Genomic DNA, 16,478 nt, shown 5'->3' on the forward strand with positions numbered 1-16,478 from the left:
CGGCTAATTACAGGTGTGCAACAGGATGATGGCAAAACCCTCAAAAAAACAAACAAACCTGGGATGCAGGCAGACAGCAAGAAAAGTTGATTGTCTCCAAAATTAACAATCATGGTCGAAGGACTTTGCCGGTTTTGGGGCAGCCACCAGGCTGCAGAGCAAAGCTTTAAAAATGGGCAAAAAAGACGAAAAAGAGAGGAAAAAGGAAGGGCCAGTTTGCTCGGCAGAGCAATTCCTAACTTGGCAGTGTGCAGATGGGTTGGGAACATCCCAGCTCCTCCAGAGGATACCCAGTGGGGGGGGGAAAAATACCAATAAAGGAGAATATTTGTAGCTTAGGGTTGAAATGAAGAATCCTTGGTGCCCTCTGAGCTTGGCTGTTTTCTTGCAGAAGTTTCATTACCCAAAATACATCACATCACCTAGCACTAGCGCTGATGACGTACCAAGTTTGGGTGATGAAATGTTTGCAAGAAAACAACCAAATTCAAAAGAGCATCAAGGACCCCTCCAAGAAAAAGAAAAAAAAGACCTTTAAAAAAGGGAGGTTTTTAAAAAGTTTAATGCTTTCGTGGAAACCTGTCCTCCGAAGACACATCAGGGCTGTGTGTTGGAAACCCTCTTTCTCACACCCACCCCCGACACACGCAGAAATCAATCACTTGAAACACACGATGGTTAAAACACCAATCCGGCCAGGGGTGAAATCAAATCACCTTCGCTACTGGTTCAGGCGATGTGAGCGCGCCACCTCCGCGCATGCGCAGAAACCTTTGATTTCCAGCAATCAGCTGAGATGCGCAATTTAAATTAGCTAGAAAGTAGGAAATCCGACAATTCTAGCTAATATAAATCGCGCGTCACAGCTGATCGTCGGAAATACCAGTTTGCCCGAACCGGTAGCATTTTTTATTTTTTATTTTTACTATCAGTTTGGGTGAACAAGTAGCATTTTTTTTACTACAAGTTCGAGCGAATGGGTAGCATTGTTTTACTACCGGTTCAGGCGAACAAGTAGCATTTGTTTTGCTACCGGTTCGGGCGAATGGGCAGCATTTTTTTTTACTACCGGTCCAAACCGATAGCATTTCACCCCTGAATCCGGCTAATATTGGCTTCAGTGGAACAGAATAGAAAATAGAGGAGGCAGGAAAAGTTAAAAAACCCCTGTGCAGTTTGCAATAGTGCAAAGAAGTAGTAATCCGGGGATTGTAAGTCTTTTCTCCGCAGTCTCATTTCTGGCGAGGGCACAACTGCCGGACAAAATCCAGCGCTTGCACCAACACTTGAGGATCGTTGCAGCGGGACGATCTCTTGGGGCCGTTTGGTCTCAGAGCCTCTCTTCAGTTTGCACATCTTCCGAATCGGGTATTTCCACCAATGTCCACCCAAAAAACACAAAACAAGACTTCTTTGTTGTTATTGTTTGCAGAGGAGAATTATTATTTCTTTTAAAGCATCTCCAGGCGCCGTAAGAAAAGGACAGGTGCATGGAAATAAGACCGTGAGTTTTAACAGTAAGAAAAAGACGGTGGCAGAGCAGAATTGGCACGGTGGTTTTGGGTCTTCCTTTTTTGGAGACAAGCCCGCTAAAATAGCGATGGTGACGGGAAACAATCGGAGTTAGAAGAGGCAGTGGGGTTTTTAGGTGTGCAAGACTTGTGAAAATTCCAGGCATCGTTCTCTTACGAGCTTCCACCCGTAAAAAATACGAGGGTGTCTGGCTTATATAAAAATTTATTTTGTGCAAGGATTGAAAAGACGCATGGATCTATCCCGTTTAAAGCCAAATACTTTGGGTTACAGCAGTGTTTTTCAGCCTTTGTGACTTTTTAAGATGGGTGGACTTCAACTCCCAGAATTCCACAGCCAGCTGTGCTGGCTGTGGAATTCTGGGTGTTGAAGTCCACCCATCTTGCAGTTGCCAAAGTTGAGAAATATTTTGCTAGACTTCAACACATCTCACAGCGCCACCATCTGGTGACTTTTCGAAGCAAAACCAGCAAACTTCACGCGGAATCCTGAACCAGCCCCTCCAACCCCCCCCCCCCAATTGCCACTAATTCTGCTCCAAGGAGCTACAAAACCCACAGAAATGGCTTTAAACAAAGCTTAGCCCCAGTTCCAAAGTTCAACACTGATCAATTTTTTTTCGCGGCTGATTTCTTTTTTTTAAAAATATCCTGATTCCAAAATTGACTTAAGCTGGCCATTTTTTTTCTCTCTCTTAAGGGAGAACAGGAGAGCAGAGTGGGAAATCTTACCGATATTCTATCGTTGCCGTTTAGATCGGGGGGGGGGAGCTATGACAGCGGACAGAAACATCCCATCCCCATCACCCCGTTGTGTAAAATGTTTTTTTTTTTTAAATCGAAATTGCACATAAAGGAAATCGCCATATATTTTTTTTCTCCCCGCTGTCCCGAGTCAGCTTTGGATGCAAATTCAGTCCAGGTTGCAAATTGGTCAGGCTACATATTTGGCGCATAGCTTATTCCTTGCGAGAGACTTAACGTTTCCATTCACGAGACGGTTATGCCGAGGAAAAACATTTCCTATAAGTGAGCCTTTCTTTGGCAGGCACCATTGGGAAGGGGATATTTGGGGGGGGGGGAGAGGATGAGGAGGCTGTTTTAAAAAAAATAAAAATCAGAAAACTCCCCGAGATTGGAAAGAAACAGAAAAGCAAAAAGAACTTTTTAAACGTTTTGCTGATGTTCGATAGGTTTGCATTTTCCCCCCTCTTCGGTTCTATCCATCTCTTCGCTTCCAAACTGAATTTAAATCAAGGTGAGTTTTTAGGAAAACTTGCTTGCAGCCAGCAAGTGAAAGTGAAGAAGAGAGAAAGCAGAGACCGTTCCTTCTCTTTCCAACGCCTTTTTTTTTTGTCTTCCGCTCCAAAGTCCTGAACGCCAACGCTTACCAAGAAACGGAGAAAAAAAAAATATTGCAGGACAGGTATCCAAAAATAAAAATAAAAATAAACCACCACGCGTCAGGCTTGGCTCTCCCATTCCAGAGAACGAAAAATGTCCAAAGCTTCACATCTCAGCTCTGAAGAACTTTCTGGAATTCTCGCGGTCTCAAACCTCAACAAAGTTGGGAGATCCGTAGCGGGAGGTGAAGGAAGAAGAGAAGGCGGACGAAAGACATAGCTTATTTCAGGAGTAAGAAAATAAAAACAAAAACAAACACCATCCAAAGACAAGCAATGGCTTAAACTTTTTCACATGTGTGGATGGACGTGGGGAAATCCAACGGAGGCTTGGATCGGCAGGTATCCCTGGGTGAAGGGAGAGGCCATCTAGAAGATCCCCGGATGACGCTTCGGCCGGCCAGAGTGGGCGAGACGCTCTGCTCTTCCTTTCGGCAAAGGGTCCCGCGACTCCGTTCATCCCAGAAAGGCTGGTTTTTCCTGAGCCAAGGCACGATTGGGGAAGAGCCCCCACCCCACCCAGCTTGGAGAAGGGGGCGAGCGGACGGGTGGGTCAGGGCAAGGGGGTGGGGGGGGGCGGTAGACGGTGCAAGGGGAGACCAGGCTGGAAGGCACCAAAGTGCAAATCGCGCAACGCAGACGGAGGCCAAGGGCGGCTGAAGATTTCTCCACACCCCCCCTCTCCCCAGCTCAATCGACGAACCGCTGGCAGGCTTTCTTCCAGCGACAGGCCGTGCACCACATGCTGCGGTTCTCCATCCCGTAGACTTTGCGGCATTTCTTGGCTTCGCCACGCGGCTTCCTGCAAGGAGGCAGAGAGAAAGGCGGGTTGAGAGGATGGAGGAAGCGGGCGAGAGTCACGAACAAATCTTCACTCTAATGCAGTGTTTCCCAAACTTGGCAACTTGAAGATGTCTGGACTTCAACTCCCAGAATTCCCCAGCCAGCGAATGCTGGCTGGGGAATTCTGGGAGTTGAAGTCCAGACATCTTCAAGTTGCCAAGTTTGGGAAACACTGCTCTAATGAATTGAACTAATTGTTCACCCCCACTGTCAAGTGATCGTATTTCTGGTGCTCAGCAACCTGGCAGATGTTTATATCCATTGGCACCATCCTGTTCTGACCGAGGCTCCCCGAGAGCCTGAAGCAAACTCCTGGTCCCGACAAAACCCCCTTTTATTAATTGACTGTGAATTCTGCTCATTCGCATCCAGCAAAGTCTTTCAAGGGAGGATTTACACTCACAGACCTTCTCTGGTTTGGAGAGCTGCCAGGCCGATATCTGCAGAACTTGGCAAGGAGCCTCAGAGAGTCACGAACCAATTAAGGGAACTAATTGTCTCCTGCAAACTCCACTCCCCTTTTGCTCCTCTTTTATTTCCTCTGGGAGGGGCCATTCATCGTCCACCTGTGGCCTTACTCCCAAGTCAATGCCTGTTCTTTAGCTGTTCCCTTCATCTGGCAACTCTGCATATGCACACATCGGGAACAGGCTCCAGCTGTTCTTCTGCCTCACTGATGTTTGACTCTGAAGGAAGCTGATAACTGTCGGACGGCCCTGGCCCCCTCTCTGCCTCCAACACAGAGCCCTCATCAGAGCCTTCCCCAGACTCCAAGACTGGCCCAGGTTCCTCCCCAACCTCCTCACTTTATTAGTCACCCATAAAGCCCTACATGGCAGTGGACCTGGATACTTGAGAGACCGCCTTCTGCCAATTACATCCCTGCGACCAATAAGATCACATAGATTAGGCCTCCTCCGTATACCATCGGCCAGCCAGTGTCGGCTGGCAACTACAAGGAGGAGGGCCTTCTCAGTAGTAGCCCCGACCCTTTGGAACGAGCTCCCCGTAGAGATTCGCACCCTCGCCACCGTCCAGGCCTTCCGCACAGCCTTGAAGAACTGGCTCGCCCGTCAGGCCTGGGGACAAGGATAGTTCCCCTCCCGAATGATGAATGTATGTTGTTTACTATTTTATTATATGTCTCATCTTAATGTCTGTAATCCCCTTCCCCGATTTTATGTGAGCCGCCCTGAGTCCCCTCAGGGAAAAGGGCGGCCTACAAATATTAATAAAATCTAAAATCTAAATCTAAATCACTGTCCGAATTTGCTGCCAGCTCCGTTGGCTGCTGGTAGGCCATAACGGTGATTGTCAATCTTGGCAAGTTAAAGATGGGTGTGACTTCAACTCCCAAAATTCTCTTCTGGTCTTAAGACTGGTAGGAGGTGGACAGCTATGGCCTCTTTAAGACCTGTGGACTTCAACTCCCAGCATTCCTGACTCCGAAGGCAGCTGATAACTGTCAGACGGCCCTGGCCCCCTCTCTGCCTTCGACACAGAGCCGTCGGCAGAGCCTTCCCCAGACTCCAGGACTGGCCCAGGTTCCTCCCCAACCTCCTCACTGTCCGAATCTGCTGCCAGCTCCGCTGGTAGGGCCACAATAAAGGCGTTAGGATCACCCAGAGAACAGGTTGGAGGTGCCAGGCTGGGGAGGGGCAGGAAGAGAAGATCTGATGGATAGCCACCCACCTGGTGCCTGTTGCAGGCTTTGGCACGGAAGAGGGCAATAACGGTTGTCCTTTGGCAACTGATGCTGGGGAGCCTTGGAGGCGTTTCTCTTCCGAATCGGCGGGTCGGATGGGAGTCAGGCAGCCCTGGTAGAGGAGGAGGAAGAGGAAGAAGAGAGCGGGTCATTTGGGAAGGGGAGGGAAGAGATCTCAACGGCGCAACTAACAAGTCAACCGTGGAGCCCTCGGTGCTCCCTGTGGCTTTCTTGCAGACGTTTAATGACCCAACTAAGGAACGTTATCAGTGCTAGAAGGGAGTAGGGTGCGCAGAATGGAGGAGAAGGTGAAGGTGGAGGTAGAGGAGGAGAAAGAGGAGGAGGAAGATGGCTGTGAGGTCCTTGGTTCTCTCCGAGCCTGGTGGTTTTCTTGCAAACATTTCATTACCCAACTAGGGATCATCATCAAGGCCCCTGAAGACAGAATAAGAAGCAATGGGTGGAAACTAATCAAGGAGAGAACCAACCAAGAACTAAGGACAAATTTCCTAATGGTGAGAACAATTAATCAGTGGAACAGCTTGCCTCCAGGGTTCCACCACAAATCCGCGGAGACATAAGCGCGAAGACTAAATCGCGCCGTTCGAAGCGCTAAGGAAAAACGCGACCCTACCGCGATGACATAATTGCGGAGGGCAAATCCGCGCATTCCCAAGCACTCCGTACCCTAAACCTAACGCTAAACCTAACGCTAAACCTAACGCTAAAGCAAACCCCTAAACCTAATCCTAACTCTTACCTTAATTGAAATCGGCTTTCTGCCGCGGCGCCGTTTTAAAGCGCCCTTCTGTTGCCGCGCTGTTGCCGCGCGGCAGTGATGACGTGCGGTGATGACGTCGCGGCTTTAGCGCTGCGATTTTATCACCGCGATTTTGACAAGCGCAGTTTTGTCGTGCCACGTGCCTCCAGACGTTGTGGTGAGATTCCCAAACTAGAACTATTGGAGACACCAGTTCTTACCCAGGACAAATATTGGGGTGGCCTTCACGTTACTCACTGAGGGGCTTTTGAAGAGGACGGGGGGCAGCGGTGGAGGGAAAAGGACTGGCTGCTGCCACGATATGCTGATTTCCATCCCAGCTGGGGGAGCCTTCAGATCCGTCAGCATCCCGGTGGGACCCATTGCCTGGAAGCGAAAAGACACATGTCAAAACGAGACACTGGAGAAACTGAACGTTGGGAAACTTTACCAGTCAAGGAAAGGAGGAGGCATCAAGCAGGGAAGTAGCCTTGAATCGTTGCATAGCTGCAAGAGACTTAGTGTTCTGACCTAGGCTTCCTCAGCAGCACGAAGCCGAGTCCTCGTCCCGATAAAACCCTTTAATTTAATTTACAGTGTATTCCTCTCCAGCATAGTCTTTCCTCTCCCAGAGTCTTTCAAGATAGTTCACAATTACCGACCTTTATCAGGCTTGGAGAGCAGCCAGGCTGATATCTTTCAGACGCTACAATACTTGGCAAGAATGCAGGAATGAATGAATGGTCTCCTGCAAACTCCACTCCCCTTTCGCCCCTGCTATTCCCTATGGGAGGGGCCATTCACTGTCTACCTGTAGCCTTACTCCCAAGTCAACCCTTGTTCCTTAGCTGTTCCCTTCATCTGGCAACTCTGCACATGCGCACACTGGGAACAGGCTCCAGCCGTTCTTCTGCTTCACTGATGTCTGACTCCGAAGGCAGCTGGTAATTCCCAGATGGCCCTGGCGCCCTCCCTGCCTCCAACCCAGAGCCCTCATCAGAGCCTTCCCCAGACTCCAGCATGGGCCCATGTTCCTCCCCAACTTCCTCACTGTCTGAATCTGCCGCCAGCTCTGCTGGCAACTGGCGGGCCACAACACTTAGGCCTCACCCCTCCCGCCAAATTCCATGGAACCTTATCTGGTTGTTCCCAAGCGAAGGCCAGCAGCCTGGGAAGATTCTTGCATTATAGGCAGAAAACAACAAAGTGCAGCATTACCTGACTTATGTCCCTTTAGTAACCAAAGTTACAACGGTATTGAAAACGTGACCCGTCAAAACCGCAGTCCACTAAAGCGCGCCCGATTAAAGCGCGTACGTGACGTCATCAGCAGCGCGACAAATACGACCGCGGAGAAAAAAGGGCGCTTTAAAAGGCGCTTTTAAAGCAAGCCGATTCACATAAAGGTAAGGGTTAGGTTTAGGGTTAGGGTTAGGTTAAGGGTTAGGGTTAGGTTTAGGGTTAAGTTAAGCGTTAGGGTTAGGTTAAGGGTTAGCGTTAGGTTTAGCGTTAGGTTAAGGGTTAGGTTTAGGGTAAGGTTAAGGGTTAGGCTTAGGGTTAGGTTTAGGGTTAGGTTTGGGGGGGTTAGGTTTAGATTTACGCGTTAATTTTAAGTTTACCGATCACAGCGTGCTGTTTTCGTCGCGCTGTGATGACGTCACGTACGCGCTTTCGTCGAGCGCCCTTTAGTCTACAGCGGTTTTGTGGTGGAACCATTGAAAAAAGTCACTTAGGAGAGTTTTTCACACATATGACTGGTGCAGCAGCCCCCCTGGCCACGTCATTCAAAATTGAGATGCTTGGCAACTGGTCCATATTTACGACAGGTTGCAGTGCCCAAGCAATCCCTTTTTGCGACCTCCCGACGAACAAAGTCAATGGGGAAGCTGGATTCACTTAACAACCGTGTTAGCAACTGAACAGCAGCACCGATTCACTTAACAACGGTGACAAGCAAGGCCGTAAAAATGGGCAAAATTCGCTTCACAAATATCTCGCTTAGCCATGGCAATCTCCAGCTCAATTGTTTTCATAAGTCAAGGACTACCAGTGATCCATTTGAATCCTTCCCGTGTGGATCTGGTGGACACTGATCTGGCTGGAAAGTCTTCTGACTGAGATTAATTTGCTGTGAATTCTGCTCATTCACATCCAGCAAAGTCTTTCAAGGGAGGATTTATGGTCACAGACCTTCTCTGGCTTGGAGAGCTGCCAGGCCGATATCTGCAAAACTTGGCAAGGAGTCTCAGGAGTCACGAACGAATTAAGGGAACTAACTGTCTCCTGCAAACTCCACTCCCCTTTCGCTCCTTTTTTATTTCCTCTGGGAGGGGCCATTCACCGTCCACCTGTGGCCTTACTCCCAAGTCGATCCCTGTTCTTTAGCTGTTCCCTTTGTCTGGCAACTCTGCGCATGCGCACATTGGGAACAGGCTCCAGCTGTTCTTCTGCCTCACTGATATCTGACTCTGAAGGCAGCTGATAACTGTCAGATGGCTCTGGCCCCCTCTCTGCCTCTGACACAGAGCCCTCATCAGAGCCTCCCCGAGACTCTAGGACTGGCCCATCTTCCTCCCCCACCTCCTCACTGTCCGAATCTAGGGGCCAGCTCTGCTGGCCCCTAGTGGGCCACAACAGAAAGGCTTCTTTGGATGACTATGGAAACTCACCTGATAGGCATGATCGGTTTGGATGTGCTCCAGACCTGTGGGTGCCGACTGGCTGAGGAGGTTTAGGGGTGCCGATTGGCTCAGGTGTGACACCACGGAAACCTTGGGGTTGAGTGGAATAGGCAGAATTTTCTGGACCTCCTCCAGGACTGGAAAGGGAGGGGGCACCGGGGAGGTTGGGGAGACAGGAGTTAGGCTGGAGAGACCATCGGTCAAGGAATCCACATTGACGTCCAGCTCGGTGTAGTAAAAATCTTCCTCTCCATCACTCTGATCCAGGTCAGCCTTCCTCCTGGAGAAAGAGAAGAAAGGGCCCTTAGCATCTTCAAAGAGAAGACAACTGTGGAAGAGGAAGCCTTTGCTGGAAATTCAAGGGACTGTCCTCTTAGGCACGGTAGAAGTACTTACGGTGGCGCTAAGGAGAAGAAGAGATACCCATGAATGAAGAGTGGCAGGAGAAAAGAAAGGCAAGGGGAAGCTTGAAAAATCACAGAAGGAAGTGCCTTCTTTTGGTATCACCTCAACCTTCTCTTTTCTGGTATCACCTCAACCTCCTTTCTAGTATCATCTCAACCTTCTCTGTTCTAGTATCATCTCTTTTCTAGTATCCTCTCAATCTTTTTTTTTTCTGGTATCACCTCAACCTCCTTTCTAGTATCATCTCAACCTTCTCTATTCTAGTATCTTCTCTTTTCTAGTATCCTCTCAATCTTTTTTTTTTTTTCTGGTATCACCTCAACCTCCTTTCTAGTATCATCTCAACCTTCTCTGTTCTAGTATCATCTCTTTTCTAGTATCAACTCAATCTTTTTTTTTCTGGTATCACCTCAACCTCCTTTCTAGTATCATCTCAAACTGGTAGTCCTTGGCCCATGCATAACTCCCATTTTGGCGAATTTCCTACCCAACCCTTCGAAACCTTTGTGGGTCCTTCTTCAGATAGATGTCCTCCTCAAAGAAAGCAAGGCAGGTGACTATAAACAATGGAGTTTCCTCAACCCCTCCTTTATATATAGAGAGCCCTCCCCAGGTGGAATGGGACTGTTCTCCTTGTACCTTTTTTCGCCCCCCAGGTTTCCGCCCCCATTCATTCACCTCTACCATTTCGCCTCCGCCGTTAGGAACCTAGCTGTTCGTGCCGGCCAATGGGACCCTGCCTCTTTAGTCCCAGGCCCTTCCTCACGGGCCTTTGGGAGAAATACTGTTCACCCTGGGCTTTTGGGCTCAGGTGACAGTTCACCGCCAGCCAAACAGAGGAAAGGAAGGGAGAAAGAGAGAGAGAGAGGGAGGGAGAAGAAGGTGTTCCGTGTGGAGTTTCCTCTCCGGGGGTTTGTTTCTCCGCCCAGTTGCCTCGGATCCGAGCTAGAAAATCCTTTGCATTCCCCCCCCCACCCTCGTCACCTCAAGACTGGACTACTGTAATGCGCTCTACATGGGGCTGCCCCTGAAAAGCGTTCGGAGACTGCAACTAGTCCAGAACGCCGCCGCGCGAGTGACATTGGGTGTACCAAGATACACCCAGGTTACGCCTATCCTACGCGAGCTGCACTGGCTTCCTATTGGTCTCCGGACGCAATTCAAGGTGCTGGTTAATTACCTTTAAAGCCCTACATGGCTTAGGTCCAGGATACCTGCGAGACCGCCTACTGCCACATACCTCCCAACGGCTGGTGAGATCCCACAGAGTGGGCTTTCTCCAGATGCCGTCAGCCAGACAGTGTTGGCTGGTGGCTCCCCGGAGGAGGGCCTTCTCTGCGGCTGCTCCGACCCTTTGGAATGAACTAACCCCAGAGATCCGGACCTTGCCCACTCTCATGGCCTTCTGAAAAGCTGTTAAAACCTGGCTATTCCGGCAGGCCTGGGGCTGTTGACTTCATTGTTGAGGTCCAGCCCCAATCAGATTGGGTGCATGGGTGATGTTTTAAATTGTTTTCTTTATTTTTTTATTAATTACTCTTCTTTTCGCTTTGTTAGCCGCCTGGAGTCCCCCGGGATTGGGTGGCCTATAAATCTACTAACTAACTAACTAACTAACTAACTAACTAACTAACTAACTAACTAACTAAATAAATAAATAAATAAATAAATAAATACACAATGGCCACAGGAAAGTTAAAATCATGACTTTCTTACTTGTCACAATTCCTCAGATTCCTCTTACTTTTGTTGCAAAGCTCTTAATATTATAATTAGTTCAGTTTCAGTTCAATTTATTGTATTTATATGCTGCCCTTTTCCCCCGAAGGGGGCTCAGGGCGGCTCACAACTCGAACTGGGGAAGGGGGATACAGACAAAAAATTTAAAAAACAACAAGCATAACAATATATAATTTAAAACTCACAACAGTCATACCATTCGAGACAGGGGCAACAGCTCTTTAGCCCCAGGCCTGTCGGAACAGCCAGGTTTTAAGGGCTTTGAGGAAGGCCTGGAGGGTGGTGAGGGTTCAAATCTCCACGGGGAGTTCGTTCCAGAGGGTCGGAGCAGCCACAGAGAAGGCTCGCCTTTACTTTATTACTTTAGTCATGTAATCTAACTACATTGTAAAACTCAGTCATATACCCTAACATAGAGAGAGATTCCTTTCTGGCAGTGTTTTATCATTTGTTATTCCTGATAGGCCTATTAACAGCACAAAAGGTGCGAGGATTGCTCTGGTAGTTTGAGTTACTTGCCAATTCCTGGAGGGGATGGGGACGGCATTTAAAAGGACCTGTGAAGGATCCAGATCCCAATGCAGGAAGGATGCAACTGACTGCAAGCCCATGCTTTCAGAGCCGAGGTGGCGCAGTGGTTAGGGTGCAGTACTGAAGGCCACTACAGCTGACTGTGATCTGCAGTTCAGCGGTTCTAATCTCACCGGCTCAAGGTTGACTCAGCCTTCCATCCTTCCGAGGTGGGTAAAATGAGGACCCGGATTGTTGGGGGCAATATGCTGACTCTGTAAACCGCTTAGAGAGGGCTGAAAGCCCTATGAAGCGGTATATAAGTCTAACTGCTATTTCCCAGAGGCACATGGGCCACAAATGCCCAACAACCAAATGCTCAAAAGGGAAACGCCTTTGCATTTATCATTAAGCGCCTTTAACGATCAAGAGGTTGACCTACCCCAGGTGAATGGCTCGGATGTGCTTCTGCATCCCTGAGGAACTGCTGAGAACTTTCCCACAGCTCTTCCACAAACACTTGAACATCACTTTCGTGGAGTTCTATGTAACAGGAGAACAAAATGCAACTTTTAGGTCAGGTGGAACTCTCATCCCATCTCAGGATTCCCAAGGTCCTCCTGGAGATTCAAATTCTACCATTGGTCGGATCCCTGGCCACCCTGATTACGCGAATACAATTATCCCACAACCCAAGAAATTAGAGAGAAACTCGGAGATCATGGAATGGATGAGTAATGGCCTGGACTTTCTGTACAAGAGGAATGTTGTGTTTCAGATTATAGGTAGTCCTCGCCTTACAACCACAACTCGAGTCCCAAATTTCTCTTGCTAAGTGAAACAGGTGTTGGGATTCACCTGAAGGCAGAAGAAGAAGCACAGATGGAAACTCATCAAAAAGACTAAAGACGCTGTGGCTCAGTGGCTAAGATGCTGAGCTTGTCGGTCAGAAAGTCGGCAATTCGTTAGATTTCAATGTAATTTGACTCCACATCTATACTGGGTTTTTTTCCTTTCTTTTATATTCTCATTACTATTATTATTACTACCTGATTAGCACAAGAAGAAGAAAAAATCTGCCTCTCCCTCCTAGCAATTTGCCTTGTGGAGCAAACCGCAAGTTTCGCTTTAGTTTCAGCCTGGGCCTCTCGATCATCAGCTGTTTCAGGCTGCAGGGATTGCTATAGCTCAGTGTTTCTCAACCTTGGCAACTTGAAGATGTCCGGACTTCAACTCCCAGAATTCCCCAGCCAGCGAATGCTGGCTGGGGAATTCTGGGAGTTGAAGTCCGGACATCTTCAAGTTGCCAAGGTTGAGAAACACTGCTATAGCTTATTGAAGCCTCCGCAAGCCTCCGCGTTTGCTGCAAAGAGGTAAATTGCTGGGAGGCAAAGGCCAAAGGGTTGCGGCCGGTGGATGGGGCTACATTCAGTGTATAAGACGCACCCAAATTTTCACCCTCTTTTAGGGGGGGGGAATGTGCGTCCTATACTCCGAAAAATACAGTAACCGGGCGACCTTCGGACAGGCTCAAAGCGGAGAAGGTTTCTTCTTCCTCCATCCCCCGGGGTCAACATCCCTCCTCACCTTCCTCTTCCTGGGCAGGGGTTCCCCAAAGAGGAACTGGGTGGCTTCTGTTTCCTCCAGGTCGGACTGCAAGGAAGACAGGAGGCTGGTTGTGATGTCGGCGGTCAGGGGCGGCGAAGGGGTGGAAGGGGTGGAAAGGTCGCTTGGGGGATCCCAGCTTCCGTCTCCGCTGTGGTTGCTGCTGGAGCAGCTGGAGGACCTCACGGGGGCTTCTTTCCACACGTCACAGTTCATTTCTGTCGCGAAAACAAGAGCAAGAGTCAGAAGGGGTCCGACACGAAAGTGTCAGGCTCAAATATCGTGGTTCTACCACAAAACCGCGGAGGACAAAATCGCGGTCGATGAAAGCGCGTATGTGACGTCATCACAGCGCGACGGAAAAGATCGAAAAAGATCGAAAAATGTAAAGATAAAGCGAAAACCTTCCCCTAACCCCCCCAAACCTAACCCTAAACCTAACTCTAAACCTAACCCTTAACCTAACCCTAAACCTAACCCTTAACGTAACGAAAAACCTAACGCTAACCCTTAACCTAACGCTAAACGTAACGCTAACGCTCTAACCCTAACCCTTAAGCTAACCCTAACCCTAACCCTTAACCTAACCCTTAGCTTTATGTGAATCGGCTTGCTGTAATTTAATTTTTATTTCAATTTTTCGATCTTTTTCGTCGCATTGTGATGACGTCACATACGTGATTTCGTCGACCGCGCTTTTGTGGAACGCGCTTTTGACGGGTCACGAAATATCGTAAGCTTCAACTAGGAAGTCCTCGACATACGGCCACAAAGGAGCCTGGAATTTCTGCTGCCCAGCAAGATGGTCGTTAAGTGAGTTTTGCCCCGTTTTTTTACTTTTCTGGCCACCGCCGTTAAGCGAATCAATGCCGTTGTTAAGTTAGGAAGATGGTTGTTAAGAGAATCTGGCAGCACCATTGACTTTGCTTGCAAGGAGGTCACAGTAGGTCAGGGGTGTCCAAAATTGGCCACACTTTAAAGCTTGTGCACTTCAACTCCCAGAATTCCCCAGCCTGGGGAATTCTGGGAGTTGAAGTCCACAAGTCTTAAAGTGGCAAACTTTGGGCATCCCTGCAGTAGGTGATCACATGATTCCCAGGACACTGTCTTTAAAGGCCTGGAGACTAAAAGATAAGAAGAACGGTTGCAGGAACTGGGTTTAGAATAGAATAACAGAGTGGGAAGGGACCTTGGAGCATAGCTGGCTGGGGAATTCTGGAAGTTGAAGTCCACAGGACTTCAAGTTGTCAAGGTTGAGAAACACTGTTCTAGTCCAACCGCCTGCTTAGACAGGAAACCCTACACCACTTCAGACAAATAGATATCCAACCTCTTCTTTAAAACTTCCAGTGTTGGAGCACAGCTTCTGGAGGCAAGTTGTCCCACTTATTAATTGTTCCAACTGTCAGGAAATTTCTCCTTAGTTCTAGTTTGCTTCTCTGCTTGATTAGTTTCCACCCATTGCTTCTTGTTCTGCCCTCAGGTGCCTTGGAGAATAGCTTGACTCCCTCTTCTTTGTGGCAACCCCTGAGATATTGGGACAATGCTATCATGTCTCCCCTAGAGTGTCAAATTTTTCAATTTTCCATTTCCAAGCATTAAGGGTACTCAAAAGTTGTGACGTGCCTTGGGTATCGTAAAGATATTTGGGTTTCTTCAATAGAATTCAGATGTGCTTGGTAAGTAACTACATAAATATCATAACTTTTTAACTTTTTTTTTTGTTTCATTTGTATGCCTAGTTTAATGAAAAGAAGGACTAGGGGAGACAGGATAGCATTGTCCCAATATCTCAGGGGTTGCCACAAAGAAGAGGGAGTCAAGCTATTCTCCAAGGCACCTGAGGGTAGAACAAGAAGAAATGGGTGGAAACTAATCAAGGAGAGAAGCAACTTAGAACTGAGGAGAAATTTCCTGACAGTTAGAACAATTAATCAGTGGAACAGAAGTTGCCTCCAGAGGTTGTGAATGCCCCAACACTGGAAGTCTTTAAGAAGATGTTGGATAGCCATTTGTCTGAAACGATATAGGGTTTCCTGCCTAGGCAGGGGGTTGGACTAGAAGACCTCCAAGGTCCCTTCCAACTCTGCTATTGTATTGTAATTAAGCCCAGCCCACCTGGAATTGACTTTGACTCTTATCTCCCGCCATTTTTGCTTGGACTGTTAGTAGTTCAGATTCTTGTAGACAGCTTAATCTTGCAATAAATCTTTGTACCTAATTTGAACTGCCTGAATCTCCTGAGTTCCTAGAAGCAATGGGTGGAAACTAATCAAGGAGAGAAGCAACTTAGAACTAAGCAGAAATTTACTGACAGTGAGGACAATGAACCAGTGGGACAACTTGCCACCAGAAGTTGTGAATGCTCCAACACTGGAAGCTTTTAAGACGATGTTGGATAAACATTTGTCTGAAATGGTATAGGGTTTCTTGCCTGAGTAAGGGGTTGGACCAGAAGACCTCCAAGGTCCCCCAACTCTGTTATTCTGCTATTCAGATGTGTTGACCACAACAACACATCTTTGACTCCACTCCTATTCCCTTCATTTTTTTGTTCTTCAATTTGATTTCCATCTTATTATTTTATTTCGCTGGGTCATACTTCAAACTTGTTATTTTTATTCCCCGAGACACCAAAAGGGTTTTTTGGACTGGTGTGGGTTGATTTTTTATTTTTTTTTAATGGTAGGGGAACCTATAAATAACAAAAGCGCTCAAAACCAGCCAAGAGTCATAAACAACACATACCGCATGTCAGATGTTTATATTTAGAACTTTAATATCTTTCTTTCTTTTTTTTCTGTTTGGCTTGGGTGGAAAATATTCTCGCTGCCCCAAATCCTAGCTCGAGACTGTTATTCAAGAGTTGGGAATAGTAAGCGAGAGGCATAAACAGATCCCTGGCTGATATCACACTAGAAAACCCGTGGACTTCAATTCCCAGCATTCCTGAGCCAGCCATGCTGGCTCAGGAATGCTGGGAGTTGAAGTCCACAGGTCTTAAAGGGGCCACAGCGGCCCACCTCCTACCAGTCTTAAGACCAGAAGAGAATTCTGGGAGTTGAAGTCACACCCATCTTCAACTTGCCAAGATTGACAAACACTGATGTGATCTGCCAGTGGCCAATGGAGCTGGCAGCAGAGTCTGACAGTGAGGAGATTGGGGAGGAACCTGGGCCAGTCCTGGAGTCTGGGGGAGGCTCTCATGAGGGCTCTGGGTCGGAGGCAGAGGGGGGGTCAAGGACATCTGACAGTTATCAGCTTCCTTCAGAGTCGGACATCAGTGAGGCAGAA

The 16,478-nt window shown here is 48.0% G+C and overlaps 1 protein-coding gene across 1 annotated transcript in view; it reads right to left on the reverse strand.

The window, feature by feature from the left end:
• Positions 1-337: 337 nt before the first annotated feature.
• Positions 338-16,478, reverse strand: part of SLC2A4RG (SLC2A4 regulator) — a 36,208-nt gene continuing 20,067 nt past the window's right edge. Inside the window, exons 4-9 of the mRNA XM_087720620.1 lie at positions 13,167-13,402; positions 12,022-12,122; positions 8,913-9,204; positions 6,502-6,630; positions 5,471-5,595; positions 338-3,737 (exon numbers count right to left, since the gene is read on the reverse strand). Of these exons, the coding sequence (XP_087576746.1) occupies positions 3,626-3,737; positions 5,471-5,595; positions 6,502-6,630; positions 8,913-9,204; positions 12,022-12,122; positions 13,167-13,402 (995 nt within the window). The 3' untranslated portion in view covers positions 338-3,625. The remainder of the gene's footprint in view (positions 3,738-5,470; positions 5,596-6,501; positions 6,631-8,912; positions 9,205-12,021; positions 12,123-13,166; positions 13,403-16,478) is intronic.

The sequence above is a fragment of the Thamnophis sirtalis genome, unplaced genomic scaffold (assembly GCF_051295495.1).
Source record: "Thamnophis sirtalis isolate CommonGarterSnake01/CBP01778 unplaced genomic scaffold, rThaSir2_p1.2 scaffold_7, whole genome shotgun sequence".
In the NCBI taxonomy this organism is placed as follows: Eukaryota; Metazoa; Chordata; class Lepidosauria; order Squamata; family Natricidae; genus Thamnophis; species Thamnophis sirtalis.